Below are 19,549 nucleotides of genomic sequence, written 5' to 3' on the forward strand. Positions count from 1 at the left end.
AACATGCACACAAAACAACTACAACAACAACAAAAAAAACATCCACCTTTTGAGCCATTTATAGGTGGACTTGATCTTGTGCTTTGGATCACTGTCTTGCTGCATAACCGAATTGTGCTTGATCTTCAGAGAGGACCGGATTTCCTGCTTCAGTATTTTAAGGTAGACAGCTGAATTTATGGGTTCCTTAAATTATGGCAAGTCATTCATGCCCCAAAACTGAAAAAAGCATCCTCATGTAATCACACTACCACCACCATGTTTGACTGCTGGTATGAGGTTCTTATTGTAGAATGCTATATTAGCTTTTAGCCCAAATAAAACAGGACCTCTGTCCTCAAAACATTTTTACTAAATTAACCCACCCAATTAACCCCTTACTAGGACTCCCCACATCAGTTGCAATGCTCCCGAAGCTAGGGGTTGTAGACTATAGACATGCAAAGCAGAGTTGTAAACTAAACAAAGGGTTTTTTTTCATGCTTTAGGAACAACTAAAAAGCACTTATAGGAGGTAGTCTGGTGTGAGGCATTTTTTTTAATTGCTTAGAGTTTCATTTAATTTGTGACACATTTTTTTAGCAATATTTAATTTCACTAACCTTGGACTTCTAAAAGTTATTCTTTATTGCTTTGACCTATCCAAAAAAGATGTCATCCAGGCATACGTTTTTGTTCTGACCAAAAAAATAATAATCTTGGGAGCACATTTTCAGAGCAAAACTTTTTCCTAGCACAGTTCAGCCCTACTATTCCAGCACACCCTCCACAAAACCTTGTTTTTCTCCATTCATACACACATACACCTGCCTACTTTACTCCAGGCACCCAGTCAGGGTTGCCATAATGACATACAGAGATATAGAGATAGAGAAATGAAGAGAGACAGAGAGAAATAGAGAAGGAGAAGTACACAAAAAAGCAAGTGTGCACATGTGTGAAGAAGGGAGCGAGAGACCTCTAAGAGCATGTAATAACCCGCCGCTGCTTGGCAAATAAAAGCCTCATTGGAGGTGGGTGAGGTCTTCTCCACTGAGGGGGAAATAATCCCAGCTTGCTCCCCTCATGTAATATTAAATGACTCTCCTTCTTTCCTCCCTTCCCTTCCCTTCGCTCCTCCTCAGCCCTCTCTCCTCCCTCCTCTCCTCTGTATCTGGTCCTTCAGAGGAGTTCTCCACCGCGTACCAGTCTGCTGTGCTTAGAGAGCGCAGCTAGTAATCACATGGTCTGTCTGTCTCTCTCTCTCTCTCTCTCTCTCTCTCTCTCTCTCCTTCTTAACTCTGTGTGTAATCTCCTTCTTGCATTCCCTCTCTCTCTCTCTCTCTCTCTCTCTCTCTCTCTCTCTCTCTCTCTTTCTTTGTTGCCTTCTCTCTCTGCTCTCTCTCAGTGAATGTGAGTGTGAGAGGACTTTGGGCAGTGGATACGTCAGAGGCAGAGAGCAGCAGAAGAGAGATGTGGAGCTGAGTTGACAAGCAAAGCAGCCGCTCACTTCTTGCACACTCTCTCTCTCTCTCTCTCTCTCTCTCTCTCTCTCTCTCTCTGTCTCCAGCTCGCGCTTACACTCTAACTCCGGAGCCTGCAGCATCCTCGCAGCTGGTCAGGCACTGGACCAGGCGCCTCTTCACTTTCTACGAGCCTTTTCCAAGCTTCGTTCCTTCAGTTGAGTACCTTCAGCTCTTCACTGGAGTTCTGAAACTAGAGTTGCGAACGGAGCAAGGAAGAAGAACCTAAACACAAAGCAGGAGCAGAGAAAGAGCACATGAGGTGAGGGTGTTGAGAGAGAGAGAGAGAGAGAGAGAGAGAGAGAGAGAGAGAGAAGCTTACTGTTAATGAGAGAGGCGAAAGAAGCTGAGAGGTCAGAGTTAGGCAAAAGGGAGGAAAGAGAAGGAGTCCGAAGTGTGCCGGCGAAGAGAAAGTGCTGGGGTGACGACTGTAACGGGTGTCATTCAGCAAAGAGTGAGATTGCAGGACGTAGACCGGTAACACTGACAAATATTCCGAGTGATTTCGGAGCTGTGCCGAAAGTGCAGGAGGTGAAGAGGACAGAGCAGCAGGAGAGTCCAGAGCCTTCAATTGAAGGCTCTGCAAGCGTAGACCTGGCGAACCACATGCCTATTGAGTTTGTCTGCAAGATTAAGTTCGCCGAAGGTGATGAGGCCAAGGCGGCCACGTCCAAACGAAGTGGTGCTGGAACACTGGACGAACACCTTAGTCGACCCAGAGGAGGAGGTGTGGCAGACCTGGCTGCCTTTGCCAGCTCCTCGTCCCTGCACGGCCTGGCCCAGGCACTGGGGTCGTCCAGGTCGGGGCGGGTAGGAATGAGGCAGACCCTGTGGGCGCTTGCCCTGCTGGCATCCCTGGCAGTCTTCCTGTACCAGGCATCCCGGAGCACTGCCGCCTACCTGGAGCATCCGCACCTGTCTGCCCTGGGTGAAGAGAGCCGGCGTGAGCTCACCTTCCCTGCGGTCACCCTCTGCAACGTCAACCGCTTCCGTTTCTCAGCGCTTACAGACGCAGACATCTATCATCTAGCCAACCTCACGGGACTGCCACCCAAGAGCCGTGGTGGGCACCGGCCGGGAGAGCTTCAGTACCCACCCCCGGACATGCTGGACATCTTCCGGCGCACAGGCCACCAGCTGGAGGACATGCTGAAGAGCTGCAACTTCAGTGGGCAGAATTGCTCGGTACATGACTTCAGTGTGGTGAGTATTGCACATTCCACAGATTTGCTGTGGGGGTGTGTTGTTTCTCACTGAATGGCTGGAAGGTTCTTGTTAAGTGTTGTTGGTGGACAGGTGTTTTTGTAGGTGACCACATTTACATTCGAACTTATGGCATTTAGCCGCCACTCTTATCCAGAGTCACTTACATGGTTACTAGTGTTACATAGGTGGACGAATGTAGTGTCAGGAGTCTTATTGGTGTAGCTGCATAGTCACCCAGACTGGGAATCAAATCCCAGTGTCCCACATGGAGTGCTAGCTCATGAAAAGGTAGTGCTGTTATCTGTAGCACCACACCAACCACATTATTCTTGCAGCGTGAACACCAGTGCACACTGCGTCCCTGACTGCAAAGCACTGCCTGCATCAACCATGTTACTGCCCTAGATGGAAATTGCATAAATCCCCTCCCGGTCATTAATAAGTTGGGCCACGCAATCTGAGTAATCTCAAACAGCCTGTACTGGAACATAAGCAAGGACTCACTAGCCATTTCAGTGTCAAAACAACAGCAGTGGGACTGACTGTGTTAATGTGCGCCATGCCTGAGACGCATGTTAAATACCAGGTATGAATGAGGCCTCATTATGACTAATTCCAAGAAATGTCAGATGTCATAACACTATTGGGGTGAAATGACAAAGACGATTAAAAGAAGCCTTTGTAAACGCTAATGTTGTTTTAAAGACCTAAATAAATTACATGTAGCCATAAGGGATGTAGAAAAATATCGATATATTGAAGTATCGTGATATGTTTTGCAATACTGTATTGAATTTTAATGAATAGTTTACATGTTACACATGATTAGTGGGAGACAGTGGTTCATTTTGGGTTATTTTTAAACCCCAACCACCAGATAGAAGTGTTGTACACTCTTCAGATCCCACTGTTCTGACTACAAAACAATAGACGTTCCCTTTGCTCAGATATGCATATGCATAGAACAGTGTGTTTTTATACCGTCAGTTTTCCTCAAATTTGATTAATAATAATTGCAGTATATCGGGGTATACAGAATCATAACCCCTGTATCGTGATACGTGCCATTTTGGCTGGTTCTTGTCAATACACAACCCTAGTAGCCAGACGAATGCAGCCTATTCAAAGGCACCTTCACAGATTCTGTTGATGTCAAGGAACTTTCCTGCCTGATACTGTAAAACCCTAAAAATGTATTAATTGAGTATTTTGGCTCAATTACAGTTACAGGCTCAGTGTAATGTTCTTTTTTAATGTGGCCCGCAGTCCCTGGCAGTCCCTGTTGACAAGACTGAGTATTAAGTTGGTGGGATGTTTTTGTTTTTTGTTTTTTTACTAGTGCCTCTAGGTCTCCAAGTCCCAGTTTCATCCTCTCTTTCAGAATGGTTGCAGGAACCATGACACCGTCATGAACCCACTTGCTAAATGTAGAAGTGCAAGCTACGAGAATACAGAAGCCATTAGGCACCTGCACATTTCTGCTGTCTCACTTCTGTGGCTTGAACTCTCTCGTTTCTTTCTCTTTCGGTTATATCACAGTCTGTCTCTCGTGACGGCGAATGTTATTTTGGCCACAGAACCGATGAAATATGCAGGAGATGGACAGGGGACACGATTCCTGCATTAACCAAAACAGCTAGGAAGAGAAACGCACCTCAGGCTGTCTTCGTCAAGTTATCTGCACAGCCTTGGAAACTGAAGTGCGTGATACATTTGGTGCAAATGAAGTCTCGCCTTCCATTCGGTTTAGGGGGGTTACCTTTTTGAGACCTCTAAGCAACCTACAGTGGTATCCAAGCAGACTTTTGGGACCTCCTGCAGATGGAATGAGGAGTTGATTGGTGTGCTCTTCTTCGTTTCTCAGCTGTAGGGCTTTCTAGGTAGGAGGGTCACCAGGGAAGCAAAGTAGGAGATGTAAGCTTGTTTGTGAGTTAGTGACACCTGAGTGAAGATGAGGGGATTGAAATTCCAGTATTTATAGCACAAGTGTGATGAAATTGATGCTTCAGTGAAAACACTATGATTATCTCTTAATAAACATTTGTGGGTACGTCTCTTTGTGCATGTGCACTTTCGTCTTGATGTCTTATAGCCTTGTCCAGCATCTGTTATTTTTCACACTCTTCATCCGCTCGCAGGATTATAGTGGTATGAGATTTTGTCATTCATTGTTTAGATCTGTTTGGCTGTACTGTTCAATTCAGCAGCACTCCATGAAATCTCGTCTGTGACACATTCTCCCTGTATTGTCTTATTATTCCTAAATCCCCGGCAAGACACCTGTCAGGATTAGATTTACTTGAACATGATCGGAATGGAAAGGCATTCAGCGGTTAGGTTACGGACAGCTGTTCTCTCCAGTGCACACTTCCGGGCTCTTAAAATATGAATCCTTGTGAATCTGTTTTTTTTTTTTCCTAGATACATTTGTTAGCCTTTCGTGCATTGCCTGTGGATATGTATGGTGGGCCCACAGGCTATCAGAGGCAGCAGTTTTTGTTGGAGCACTCTAGAAACAACTCAAGCTAAAGTGGCTTGCTCAAGGGCACACCAGCAGTGGGCAGAGAGAGAGAGGGACACAGCAGGGACATCAGTCACTCCCAGAGCCAAATACCTTCTGGTTTCCGGTGGAGTCCTGGCCCCGCTGAGCCATGCTGATCTAATGAATGATGAAGTGAATACATTGGGACAAGAGTGAGTCAAGACTTTTTAAAGCACATTCAGGCCTAATGCTCGGGTTGCTTATCTACACTCACCATCCACTTTATTAAAACAGCTCGCTCTTCTGTAGGTAGCAGTGGATAATATGGCTGAAAATCTATATGATGGTATGCTGCATACATGGTTTTTGTGAATCTTGTAGATCCTAAGAGGTTTTAGTGGCTATAAAAATGGGGGTCCACTGCTTTCTGAGGAGAATCCATGTTCTCCTAAAAAACAGCACAGCAGCAGTTTATGGTCAGTATTCAGGCTCACCACATACGCAGTTCACCACAGAACATGTTTTGTGAGCTGTGATGTTGGCTTTATTTCTTCAATAGCTTTCCTTAGCTTTCAAATCTTCAAAACATACAAAAGCGTACACACTGTGACCTTCAAAAAGGCTTGTATGTCTAAATGGTTATTGTTAGCAACCAAGATGTTCACCTTCCATTCAGTTTTCATCTGAAACTGATGTAGAACATATTGTAGTTGCTATGCAAGCTCAGGTGTAGTACACACACTGCACCACTACACTGCAAGTGGCAATCTTTTGTGTTCCTAGAGGTTTTGATAGGATACTTTTAACAAATATGTAAAATAACTTAAAACACACTTCACTGCTTGACATGTATTTGCATAGTTGTGAAACTACACATCAATTAACCCTATATTTCATTAGCATATTGTCACTTTCTAATGAAAAACACATGTCTCCAAAATGGTGACTTTAAGGTAGAAGGCAAAACTGTCCTGAACTCTCAATGAAAGTTAATGTAAAATAAGAGTTTATCCCAAGTCATTTAGAGCATTTCTACTGGTCCATTCATCCAGTATTATTGACACAGAGTGCAGAAGCAGCTGTAGGGTTCAAACCATGGAGAAAACTAAAAACAGACAAAAATGGAGATGCATGTTTTTTATCGGACAGCAGTGATATATCCACTCACAGGTGAAGTGAATAACATTGATCAGCTTCTTCTACACTGGCATCTGTCAAGGGGTGGATATATTAGACAGCAAGTGTTCGGTTCTTGAAGGCTATGGGTTCAAGGCAAGAAGCTTCTGAGTCATTTTAAAGGGCCATATTGTGATGGCTAGATGACTGATGGCTGATGATGACTGGGTCAGTGCATCTCCAAAACATCAGGCAGGTCTTGTGGGGATTTTCTTGGATGCAGTGGTCTGTACCTACCAAAAGGGCTCCAAGAATAGACAGCCGGTCATGGGCACCTGAGGCTCATTGATGTGATCCATAGAGGTTGAATCTCCCAACTTACAGGATCTGCAGCTGACTATTTACAACAGGACACAACAGGACACCTTCAGAGGTCTTGTGGAGTCCATGCCTCGAATGGTCAGGTCTGTTGTAGCAGCACAAGGGGGACTTTGATGTTAGAAGTATTCCTCAGTTTGTAATGTATTTAGGTGTGATGTAATATGAATGGAAGGCAAAATTCAGAAAATCTAAACAAACTTGATTCATTTTGGAAACTTCCTGTGGATGGCTGCACTGAGCAGAGGTATGTTTTGAAGGGAAAAGGGAGCGGAATTTCATGAAAAGAACACTTCTCCAACTGTTAAACATTGGGGTGGGTGATTCATCATGCTTTGGGTTTGTGTTGCAGTCAGTGATATGAGCAACATTTCATTGTTAGAGGATGAATGAACGAAATTCTGGAAGCAAACATCCCAACATCTATAAAAAAAGATAAAAAGAGGACGGACTACATCAGGAGACACAAGCTGAAGGTTTTGCCATGGCTGATTCTTTGCTTTTATAAGCTGGGCCAAAATGAAAAAAAGGATGATTGCTTTTACTGAGAAATGTTAACAAAAAATCAGGAACACATTAGGTTTACTACTAATTCAAGTAGTTTGGTGCTACATTGCCTTTTGTAACATTATATGCTGTATTTTTTATATATCATTTAGTGTGCGTGTGCAGCCCACTGAACTTCATTAGGGCTCAGTTTCGGCGGGTCACCTAATTTCACCAGTCTGCGCACATTTTAGTTCAGTTTACATCAATAAAATAAAGAAAAATAAAGGCATAAAGAGAATATGACTGTTCTGCACTGCTGCAGTTGAATAAAAAACACAACTGTCATTTTAAAACACCTTAAATTACCTGTAAAATCTGTTATCTGGCAAATCTGGTAACCCTGTGGGGACCGAACCAGTGAGTGAAACACAGTCATGATGAAAAAGCTGTTTCTGGTAGCTGTAGCGACTTAGAATTCCTGTTATATTCTAACTCTTTCATACTACCATGACTAATTCTAGCATAGCTACTATGACTGTTATAGCAGTTTGGCAATCATGGCTTTTTTAATGCTTGCCACAAGGACTGCAGAGGAATTGCAGAGCCCTTCTTTAGTTTTGGGGAGGCCAATGACCCAATTTCCCCCTGTAGTTAGTGCCTATGGATATCTCTCGTGCAGTCTGTGTGCCTCGGGAGTGTCGGTGGTCAAACTGCAGTAAGTAAATAGCACAGCTACTCATTTGCACAACTAAATATCGTTTAATAAAGGCTAAATGTTGGAAAGGCCAAACGAGTTTGCTTTTGCGTGGGCTCCAGTGGAATGGTTTATTTCAAGGGAAATCTAGTTCAGGGAACATGGGAGGGCTTGCCGATACCAGGGAGTAGAGTGATATGATACTGCTATTGATATTGCAGAGGGAGTTTTAAAAATCATTTAAGATTCGTGGAAAAGCCCTCAGTATTCAAGCCCTTATTCAGATGCAAGCCAGGTGTGCGTGTGTGTGTGTGTGTTTGTGTGTGTGTTGTTTTTGTGTGCATGTGTGCTTGCGGTAATCTGTTCGGTAAATAATGACCACGCACAACAACCTTGGAGGCAAACAAAGCAACAAGCTAACACCCCTGGAGGTCGTCAGAAACTCGAAACACGGATCGACCCCCTGCTCCCGCCGCTGTCCTTTGGCGCCATAATGATTTTTGCGTGTTTGATTTTCCACAGTGGAGCTGCATAAATTAGAGAAAGTCATGTAAAACATTAATCAAAGCTCTCCCAAGCCGGGCCAGTAATGGATGGCTCTGTCCTGTCGCTCATATCATCTGGATTAGTACTCAAACAAGTACATGTCCACTTTATGCTATAGATCTGACGTAGCAACTTCCAACAGCTGTGAGATAGCCCTAGAAATTCTCTCAAGCATTGCATTAATGATGAGCTTCTACCAGTGGCGAGCTGTGACTCTGTGACAGCTTTGGGCTGATGTCTATGCACACTTATCATGGACACGAACGTGATGACAAAATTGGGCGTTCAATGATTTCCTTGAACTGTTGTTTTTCATTCATTTCATATTTCATTCAATTGCACAAAGTGGATGGAGTAATGATAAAGGCGGACTACCTCTGAATTCTTCAGCATAACCTTAAGCCATCAGCTAGACAGTTGAACAGAACAATGGGACTTATTCCCCAAGCATTCTTAAGAATTTGAGTTCTTCAGTTTACGAGGACAGTGATTATCATTGACAATCATTACAAGAGCAGAGCTGTGGAAGATTCTGTGGTTCGAAAACACATCACTGATCGGACGTAGATGTTTTTGTTAGGACTTTTCTCAAGAACAAATTTCTTAGAAATGTTTTAGGATGATATTAGTGAATGAGGCCCAGTGACCCCAAACATACATCAAATGTGGTTGTGGGATGGATAAAGCTGGCTAACGTAAAGCTTTTGAAATGACCTCTTGACCTCAACCCTATCGAAAAAAGATGTAGTAGAGATTAAACGTCAGGTCCATGCCAGGAGCTCTACCAATGCTGCCAAGAAGAGTGGTCCAATATCCAGCCAGAAGGAACATTTAACCAAATATTAGGCGTGCTGTATGTATTACTTTAAATAGTCATTGCAAATGAGATTGAGGTAGTGTCCGAGTAATGTTCTTGTGAAGCTTGAAGGTCTGAATGTTTAGCAAATGTTCCTGAACCTTTCAAGATGGTTCAGTTATTATCATAAATGAGGATAAGGTAGTGTTCTGACTAAAGAAAACATTAAAAACAAACCAGCCATTTTTAACAGCTTAGAAGCATCCAACTCAAACCAAACCCCAACCAAAATGGAAGTTTTTTAGTATGTAATTTTGATAACTGCTTAGTGACACTGACATTATTACTAACATTACTTTGCATTGTGGGAACCTTCCCTGTGTTCGAAAGGTGTATGCATATTAGCTGATGTTGAGTTTTATCTGCACTGCCAGCACTCTATGTCACTCCCACACTCTTTCTGCCTCAGTACTGTTGCTCAAATCAGTGAGCAACCGTGACCTTTGACTGTAGTGCTGCCGTAAGTTTAGTCTGTGGTTCGCTCTACAATAGAACCATCTGCGAACCCCAGGCAACAAATCAATTAAACCACACGGTACATACACCAGCTCCAGCTAAATACAGAAGAATAGTGACTGCAGCATTGTCACAGTAGCCCGCACCATTGTTATTTACTCAGTTTTGTCTTTTCAGTCAAATTGTATAAGGCCCTCTGCGACAAGAAGGCTTTCGCTCGCAGCTTGCTGGTTAAAACAATTGGAAGGGAGCGAAGCTTCCAGGCTTTTAACTTTAACAGCAGTGAAATCTCCTTTCACCGGACGCGTTAGTCTCAGACAGCTGATGACTAATGCTGGAGTGCTACATGATGTTGGCAAACCACTCAGCCCTCTCGGAACATTCTCAACTAAATTAGCTTAGCCCTGACAAAGGCTGGATTTTATATTTATTTTTCCATTCTCTTGCAGAATCAGATGCTCTTCGCTGTTCAAGCCTAATTGGACACTTACAGTCTGATTTGCAGGCAATATTTGTGTGGATTTCGCTGTGCAAGTCGATGACGTGCGGTCTCTGTTTGTCTTTCCGGACCAGAATTTAGTTTTTTTGTTCGTTCAGATTCACATCCTTTGCGATGCTATTGATAAGAACGTTCTCAGAGTGAGTTGCCAAACTCAGAAAATCCTCATGAGTCACAGGAGATGTGCTTTTCATATAGAATGTGTTTAAATCGTACAATAATGATGAATTCACGTCTATTATCTGGGGGAAAACGGCACATCTATCTTTTCTAAACAGATTTTTCAGTGTTATTTACGAATGCTTGCACTGCACAGACAGTATAAACAGAGTATGATGTTGCAAAGCATAGTAAATATGAAGCCTAATAGCCATATATAGGTAGATAGATATAGTAGGCCTACTGTGAAAATGTAGGAGCCCACCCTTAAGGTAATTTCCATCTAAAATGGCCATTATTACAATTCTAGCAATTCCTTTGTAATTCCCATTGTACTGTCTAAGTGGCTGGATGTATAGGTTTGACCCTGTATGTATAATGTATGTGGTGATTTTAAAAAAAACCTTCCAAACTTGTGCACCAAATTCCTGTTTTTCCATGATGGGTGTATGTGGGGCAGCCTTGGCCTGAAGGTTAAAGATGCAGCCTTGTCACCAGAAGATGACCGGTTTGATCTCTGAAACCAACAGGACACGACTGAAGCGCCCTTGAGCAAAGTACCTAGTCCCCAACAGCTCCATGGATGCCGTAGCAAAAACTGCCCATCGCTCTGGACATATTTGATAAACAGACAAATAAATAGACAGGTAATTATAGAGACAGACAGACAGACACATGTAGATCTACAGATAGTAGTGAAGTAGGTCTGCAGGTAGGTTGTCAGAACGACAGATGGACTGGCAAGCAGACAGATAAATTGACATACACTATATTGCCTGCCTTTGCAAGCACATTTTTAATCCATAGGGTTTAGTATGATGTCGGGCCACCCTTTGCAGCTGTGTTTATGGGATTTATTAACAATTCTTCCAGAAGCGCATTTGTGAGGTCAGACACTGATGTTGGACGAGAAGGCCTGTCTCGCAGTCTCTGCTCTAATTCATCCCAAAGGTGTTCTATTGGGTTGAGGTCAGGACTCTGTGCTGGCCAGTGAAGTTCTTCTACAGCAAACTCGCTCATCCATGTCTTTATGGACCTTGTTTTGTGCCCTGGTGCACAGTCATGTTGGAACAGGAAGGGATCATCCCCAAACTGTTCTTGCAAAGTTGGGAGCATGAAATTGACCAAAATCTCTTGGTATTCTGAAGCATTAAGAGTTCCTTTCACTGAAACTAAGGGCTGAACCCAACTCCTGAAAAACAACCCCACACCATAATCCTCTCTCCACCAAACTTTACACAATCCAGTCAGAGAAGTACCGTTCTCCTGGCAACCGTGGCGGCGTGCTTCACACCAAGCTTGGACGCAGTTGCTCGGCCATGGAAACCCATTCCATGAAGCTCTCTACGCACAGTTCTTGAGCTAATCTGAAGGCCACATGAAGTTTGGAGGTCTGTGATTGACTCTGCAGAAAGTTGGCAACCTTTGCTGTCCCGGCAATTTACGTGGCCTACCACTTTGTGGCTGAGTTGCTGTTGTTTCCAATCGGTTGACTGTGGAATATTTAGTAGCAAGAAACTTTCACGACTGGACTTGTTGCACAGGTGGCATTCTATCACAGTACCATGCTGGAATTCACTGAGCTCCTGAGAGCGACCCATTCTTTCACAAATGTTTGTAGAAGCAGTATGCATGCCTAGGTACTTGGTTTTATACACCTGTGGCCATGGAATTGATTGGAACACCTGAATTCATTAATTTGGATGGGTGAGTGAATGAATTTTGGCAATATAGTGTATATAAAAAGACAGGTGTTTATACATACAGATAAACAGATTATCAGCCAGTCAGCTAAATAGCTGCATAACTAGATAGATGGAAGGTGGTTATACATATAGATAAATAGATAATTAGCGAGCCAGATAGATAGATAGATAGATAGATAGATGGACAGATAGATAGATAAATAGACAGACAGACAGAAAGAAAGATTGCTAGATGGACTAATTAACTGAGCTATATAGTCAGGTAGGCAGGGTGTTGATCTTGTATGAAACAAAACTTATTGACCTTGGCTTCAGTCTTTACTCTGGCTGTGTTCAATAAGAAAAATGAGTCTTCAGCAATCTGAAAAAATGTTACGTGCCCAAGACTGGTTAGAAATTAGAGCAGATTGCACCTCATAATGACAGCTGCGGGCTGAAAACAGCATCTTTTCTCTCTTGGATAGCCCTACATGGTGAAACACACACACACAGCCTTGGAATGCAGAGTGTGTTTGCACAGTGTAGAATGTTCACATGTAGCTTTTTGCAATGTCATTGCGTCTTCCATTATAAAAATTACATATGCAACTTGAGCAGATTAGGCTCTTTGGCTGGGAGACAATGGTCTAAGGCTGTTCGGCGCGCTGCGTTATATTCAATGTGTGTGTGTGTGTGTGTGTGTGTGTGTGTGTGTGTAATGTATGCTAAAGAGGAGGCAAAATTCACTGTTGCTATCGGTACAATATAAAACACCGCTCTGCGTCTTTAATGCCCAGAGCCGCTCAATAAGCCATTCAAGTGTAATGGCAGTCAACTTAAGCAAAGTCAGAAGCCCCGGGAAGTGTTTCACGCACTGTTTCTTTTCTGAGCAATGCAACACGCCTCAGCACCAGTGACCATGACTGCCGGACATGCACAGGACCGCAGGGTAGTGAGGTGTGTGGTGCATTGGAGACGAAAAAACTGATTATAATTAATTATTAAAAATTAATGTCTGATGATGTACATGCCACAACACAAATTGGTGGCATTATACTGTTGTTCTCTCTCTCCTGTCTTCCGACTGAAGATCAGCATATCTAATTAACTTAAATATAGCTTTAGATAGAGTGGGACGTCAGTTTCCCTTCACGGTTTTAAACTGAAGAACCTACAGAAGATCCTAAAGCATCTTATTATTTTCACAGCATGGAGCAAATATACATGAACCTATTTTTCTAATGCCAGGCGTGGGCTAGAGGGGTATAAAGCCCCTCTAGCAATGAGCCAATATTTCCCCAACTCACCCCAAACATACACTTACACAGTTAGAAAGAGGCAGCCCACCACCTCAAACTTAACCCCAGCATGACAGAGCTGCTGTACATCCCAGGAACAATCTTGCCATCTCCTTTGAGAGCTCACTGGTCACTCCATCTACAAAATCTCGAGGGAGTGTCATGGTGTGGTCATGGATGATCAGTTATCTTTCTCAAGTCATGTTGCAAGCGTAACTCAGTCATGCAGATTCCTTCTGTACAGCATCCGGAGAATTCAACCCTTCCTCTTTAGAGAGGCCGCCCAGGTGCTCGTTCAGTCTCTCGTCACTTCCAGACTTGACTACTGCAGCTCCCTTCTGGCTGGTCTCCCTCTGCGCACCATCAGGCCCCTGCAACTAATCCAGAATGCAGCGGCACGGGTCGTCTTCAACGTTCCTAAATCCAGCCAGGTCACTCCACTGCTGTGTTCTCTTCACTGGCTTCCTGTAGCTGCTGCCTGCATCACATTCAAAACCCTGATACTGGCCTACAAAGCCAAGAACGGACCAGCCCCTCCGTGCCTGATGGCAATGGTCAAAAGCCGATCCGCACCAAGAGCTCTTCAAGCTTCAAGTGCGGCTCGGCTCGACCCGCCATCCCTCAAAATCCACGGAAGACAAGCGTCCAGGCTTTTTTCACTTGCTGTCTTCAAACACAGACTGAAGATCCATGTCTTCCCAGAATTCTTGGGCGAATAGTAAAGTGGTGAACTTATTGACTTGTGTTTAGTAGTGTCTAAACTTAGAGGTATTTTTGAATTTTTAGCCTATTTAAACTAGCTGAGCTTATTCTTGGGTAAAGAGCAAAGCACTTTTGTAAGTCGCTCTGGATAAGAGCGTCTGCTAAATGCCTTAAATGTAAATGTAAATCCCAGTATTGGCTGGAGCATCAGCTTTCCAGAAAAAACTGTTCAACTGGGTGAGGAAGGTGATCACCCAACACCCTGACCTCACTAGTACTCTTGTGGCTGAATGCAATCAAAAGTGATACAGTGGTCAAAGAAAGGACAACCAGTGAACCGGTGACAGGGTCATGGGCACCTCATTGATGCAATCCACAGAAGCCCTTATCTCACAGCTTACAGGGCATAAAAGATCTGCTCCTGTAACGTCATGGTGCCAGATACTACAGGAGGCCTTCGGAGGTTCTGCTGTGGTGACAAAAGGAGGACCTACCAAATATTAGGCAAAATATTGTCCAACGAACGTTGGACAGTATTTCAGGTGGGAAACACAGGGCTGTTTTTATTGCAGAATGTTTGTAAGCCCTCCCATGCTACCCCATTTCCACCTAAAATGAGGTACCCATGGTGTAGATGCACTGCACTGTAAAACTAAACAAAGTGTTCTCATCTCAAAAATTCTCTCTCTCCAAGTTTTTGTCTACTTTCTCTCTCTCTCAGCACTAAGATTCATTACTAAGCTCCAGTATCACCCCTTTTACATCAGTGTGACTTCATATTTCTGTGAGTTATATATTGCTTTCCAATTTTAGTTGTTTGTGTGCGCTTTGTGTGTGTGTGTGTGTGTATGTGTGTGAGTGCTGGCTTTTATGCACCTGTTTGTGCGCGATGTGCCTGTCATTTTCAGAATGCTAATAGGAGTTTTGTTTGCTTTTGGATCGAAGGCCTGAAGTGTAAATGCCACATTTAAAAATCCTTTGACTGCTGTGTTCCCATCTATACACAAATTAGAAATGCATCGCTGGAGTCCCTGCCTAATGTGACAAGTTTCCTTTCTTGTGCTTCCCATTCCTCTCTCCGCTTCCTCTGAATATCCAACCATTGTGGGAAAGAAAAAAATGATGTATTATGTAAAACTTTCGTCTGCCCTCAACCGTTCTTACATTTCTGTCACAAAGCATTTCTCTGACTAGAACACTTTCTCTTGCACACACATGATCTGCTGGCTGATGAGTTCCGCAGTTCTGCAGCAGACAGTTTTCAAAGGGTGAATAGGGTGAAACAATGTCTGTGTTAAGACCCAATCTCTGGAGAAGAATCAGGATTCTTAAATTTCGAAGATGTTAACTGTTCTTTAAATCTCAGCTGAATGGTAACTTTTACACTGTATGAAACTTTAAAGGTTCCATAGAAGGCGTCTATTCCGTATTTTAAATTGTTCTCTAAGCATGTGACTTTATATCTCTTTGTTTCAGTGTCAGAATAAAACACACCGATTTTGATGAATTTACCTGCCGGCTTGGCAAGGTTAATTTAAAAGTGGCTGAGAAATCCAGCCTTTATTTCTGGGAAATGTAAGAATTTAAAAACTACATTATGTAGCATTTTTATCTCACAGTAGCAGCTTCAAAATCATCATGATGCTCCACTGTCTTGTCTCCACTTGTCTCTATTGATGCTACTCTGGGCCCGGCACACACAGCAGCTGCCCTATGTAACTCTGGTGAAGCACACAGGACAGCGCTCACCAGAACTGCATAATGCTGTGTAACATGCGCTGTTCAGTTGTATTTGTGTAAAATAATGTAATTTTACTCTATGGCATCCGTCCACACGCTTCTTTTACTTCCGATGCCAGTTTCATGTCTTTCAGAAGTCCAGAAATGTCCAGAAAAGTGTGTCCTTCTTGAGTGTGAATTCCGATACTGTCTCATATCTTGACTTGATTTTGTTTTTCTCTCAATTTTTTTGACAAAAGGAGAATCATTTTCTTGCATCTTTTATCATATACACTGATCACCAATCAGCTTAAGCAAGCTTAAGAATCTGAGCCACTTTGACAATGCCAAACCTCTCCAGAAAAATGTGTCCTTCTTGAGGGGTGGCTCAAAGTGGGAATTCCACTTCCTACTTTTAGGGGAGCTCAGGAGTAAGAAATCCCAATTCTCACATGATGCTGTTCTAAATTGTGTGTTCTTCTGGACCATAACAACACTTATTTTACAAGCTCGTCAATGCCCTGTTTACTAGCTAGCATAAATTATCCCCATGTTGATGTAATTGATGCCTTTACTAGTTTAATAAATCTGTGATTTTCTATGTATTTTTGGTAGGTTATATGGTTAGAAGTGGCTATAAACAAAACATATAACTATGAGCTGTCACTACCTTGTTTGCATGGCTGACTTTCGTTTAAATATTCCCTGTTCCCAACATACTAAAACATAGAAAAATACATAGAAATACGTAGAATCTGTCAGTGGCATCAACAAATCCCCTTTTGATCTACAACATTTCTTGAGAAACAGGCAGGCCAAGTCAAATGTCCTCACAGGCCTGCTTTAGGCCTTCTTGACTTTAGGCCTTAAGATTTTTCAGTCAATTTTAGCAAAACAGTGGCAGCAGCTTGGATCCAAGGCTACATACTGTGAAACACAAACAAGGTAAAATATATACTAAAATTATTATTAAAATGTATTTCTCAATGTCAAATGTCTTTGAAATTATGTCTTTATTGTAACAGTGTGCTTTACAGTGTTCACGCTATGTTCACGTCAATGAGTTCCATCATTTATAGTCCAAACTGAAGACTTAGCTCTAATGTAAATGTAGCATTAGCGTGGCGGATGGACGCTGGCAAACCTGGGAATATTAATATTTTCCAGCGGAAGAACGATGGAAAAATCAACCCTGTCTGGCACATGTAATGCAAAGTACACATTTTTGCCTCAGTATTACTGTTGCAGACAAATTGTTGGGGTCTATGACATATCTCCCACAGATCCGTGACTAATTTTCCTCTTCAAACATGCCTATTTTAACTCAAGCAGGTCTTGTTCATTGGTTAATTATATAATCAAATGTTCATAATGAAGAGTAGGAAAAAATGCAGGACGTCTACTCCTGAACCACACTCACAAAGGTGTTACAAAGGTTTCTTTGAGTTATGCTATAGAAGAACCCTTTTTGGTTGCATAAAGAACATTTCTGTAACAGACAGAGTGTGAAGGATCTCTGAATTGGAACCTTTAGAACCTTTAAAGAACCTTTACCTTAAGTAATTGCAAAGACCATAAGAGACCATAAAAGGTTCTTATAAAAAAGGCTCTTTATGGAACCAGATATGGTTCTTCTTCTATGGCCTTACTCAAAGAACCCTTGATAGCGCCTTTATTTCTAAGAGTGCGTGGCTGGGAACTACTGGTTTAGCTTCATGTGGGTGGGAATCAGTGAAGGTACCCTGATCTGGCCTTAGGTTACATCCCAGTTTTGGCTTGCCTGGAGGCTCAGTAATGATAGCACAGCTGCCTCCTCTACTTGTGTACCCACACTGAAAGCATCCCGTTGTAGCATGGAACGGGTGCCAACATAATTTCCTGCATGTGTATGTTTCTGTGGGTGGCTGAACATATCTGTACTGTGACACATCCTTAGATCGTAATTACACGAAACCTCAAATAAGTGAGCTTTCTGAAATTATAAGGATCTCACTTTTTAATTAGAAATGGCTCTCCAAAAATCAAACAGAAAACTTCTTTCAGGATAAAAAAATAAACCGGAACTCGTAGGATGTCCAACCAAATAGAACCTCAAACTTCCAGCCCAAGATAGTTGATGGAAACGCTTGAGCATAATTTCCTCTCATTTGAAAAGAATATCTGTAATTGAGGCACAGAAGTGGAGAAAGGAGCAGATTATGGAAAGAGAAGAGTCTCTCGGGGAGATGGGAAATGGTTTTGTACACATGGCCAAACACCCACTGGCTCTCTCCCACCAGCTATTCATGCGGCGAGGCTACTGTAATATCTTTGAGACATCTGTGAAAGTGCGATTCATATGAAATCTGATTCGGAGTGAGGGGGAAAGATGCGGAAGAACGCTCTAAAGGAAGACAAGGTCCATCCATCACAGATCCATCAGTGAAGTTGCATTCAGCGAAACTTCTAGGATGCTAGGCGGCAATTCGCTTCCACCAGTTAAAGATCAATTCATTAGGTGCCTGTATATTAATCAGTTAAAATACCCTCCACTTTTTTTTTCATAGCAACCATTAACAGTGATGAAAATTGAAAGTGTGGATTTTGTTATTGGGTATGTAAGTGAACTGATCAGATGCATTGATTTGGTTCTTTATTGTTGTTTTACTACCTGCCTTGTTCTAATTATTCTAAAAATGCATCAGGGTCTTGGCACCTAAGGCTCATTAATGCAATCTATGGAGGCTCCACCTCACAACCTACAGGACTTTAAAGGATCTGCAGCTAACCTCTTGGTGCCAGATACCATAGGCCGCATTCATGATGCCTGTCTGGAGAGTCCATGCATTGGTGGGTCAGATCATTTGTGGCACCACAATGGGGACCAACTCAATATTAGGCAGGTAGTATTAATGTTAATGGCTGATCTCCAAGCAATTCATTATGAACAATATGCTAATCCTCAAAACAGCCTCAATTTTTTGTTGCATGGATTCCACTAGATGTTAGATTCTGGTCCACGCTGACATGATTGAGTTATGCAATTCCTGAAGATTTTTTTAGGAACACTTTTAGGAATTTTCAGATATGGTGATGAGAAAGGCCACCGAAAAATGCAGAACTCATTGTCTGTGATGATTAAAATTATGATTCAAGCGATGATTGATTGGTACTGACAGGCCAGAAGTGTGCCAACAAATATATTCCCCACACCAGAAAGCAGGTTGGTGCCAAATGTTGAGCTTACCATCTGTGAGCTGAACAAAAATAGAGATTCATCAGACCTGCCTACGGTTTTCCAGTCTTCAGCTGTCTAGTGTTAGTGAGCTTGTGCCTACTGCAGCCTCGGCTTTCTGTACTTGACTGATAGAAGTGAAACCTGATGTGGTCTTCTGCTGTTATAGACCACCAGGCTGTGTTGCATTCTGACACCTGTCACAGTTGTATGCTGTATGTTTTTCTTTATTACACTATTCTAAGTAAACTGTGGAGACTGTTCTTCTGCAAATCTCAGGAGATTAGCAGTTCTAATAACACTGATGTGAACGTGACTGAACCTGAAGCTGCTGGCCTATATTTTCATGGTTTTATGCAGGATGATTAGATTCAGGATCACAGAATTACCTTTTAATCACAGAATTTGTGGGTTGTTCTCAGTCCCGTTGCCACAAGTGTATAAAACCAAGCACTTTGCCATGCAGTCTGCCTTTACACACATTAGTGAAAGAATGGGTGGTTCTGAAGAGCTCACTGAATTTCTTTGTGGTACTATAATAGGATGTC

The 19,549-nt window shown here is 42.6% G+C and overlaps 1 protein-coding gene across 1 annotated transcript in view; it reads left to right on the forward strand.

Moving 5' to 3' along the window:
* Positions 1-1,178: 1,178 nt before the first annotated feature.
* Positions 1,179-19,549, forward strand: part of asic4b (acid-sensing (proton-gated) ion channel family member 4b) — a 65,027-nt gene continuing 46,656 nt past the window's right edge. The window contains exons 1-2 of the mRNA XM_072683716.1: positions 1,179-1,225; positions 1,550-2,705. Of these exons, the coding sequence (XP_072539817.1) occupies positions 1,830-2,705 (876 nt within the window). The 5' untranslated portion in view covers positions 1,179-1,225; positions 1,550-1,829. The remainder of the gene's footprint in view (positions 1,226-1,549; positions 2,706-19,549) is intronic.

The sequence above is a fragment of the Salminus brasiliensis genome, chromosome 7, assembly GCF_030463535.1.
Source record: "Salminus brasiliensis chromosome 7, fSalBra1.hap2, whole genome shotgun sequence".
Classification (NCBI taxonomy): Eukaryota; Metazoa; Chordata; class Actinopteri; order Characiformes; family Bryconidae; genus Salminus; species Salminus brasiliensis.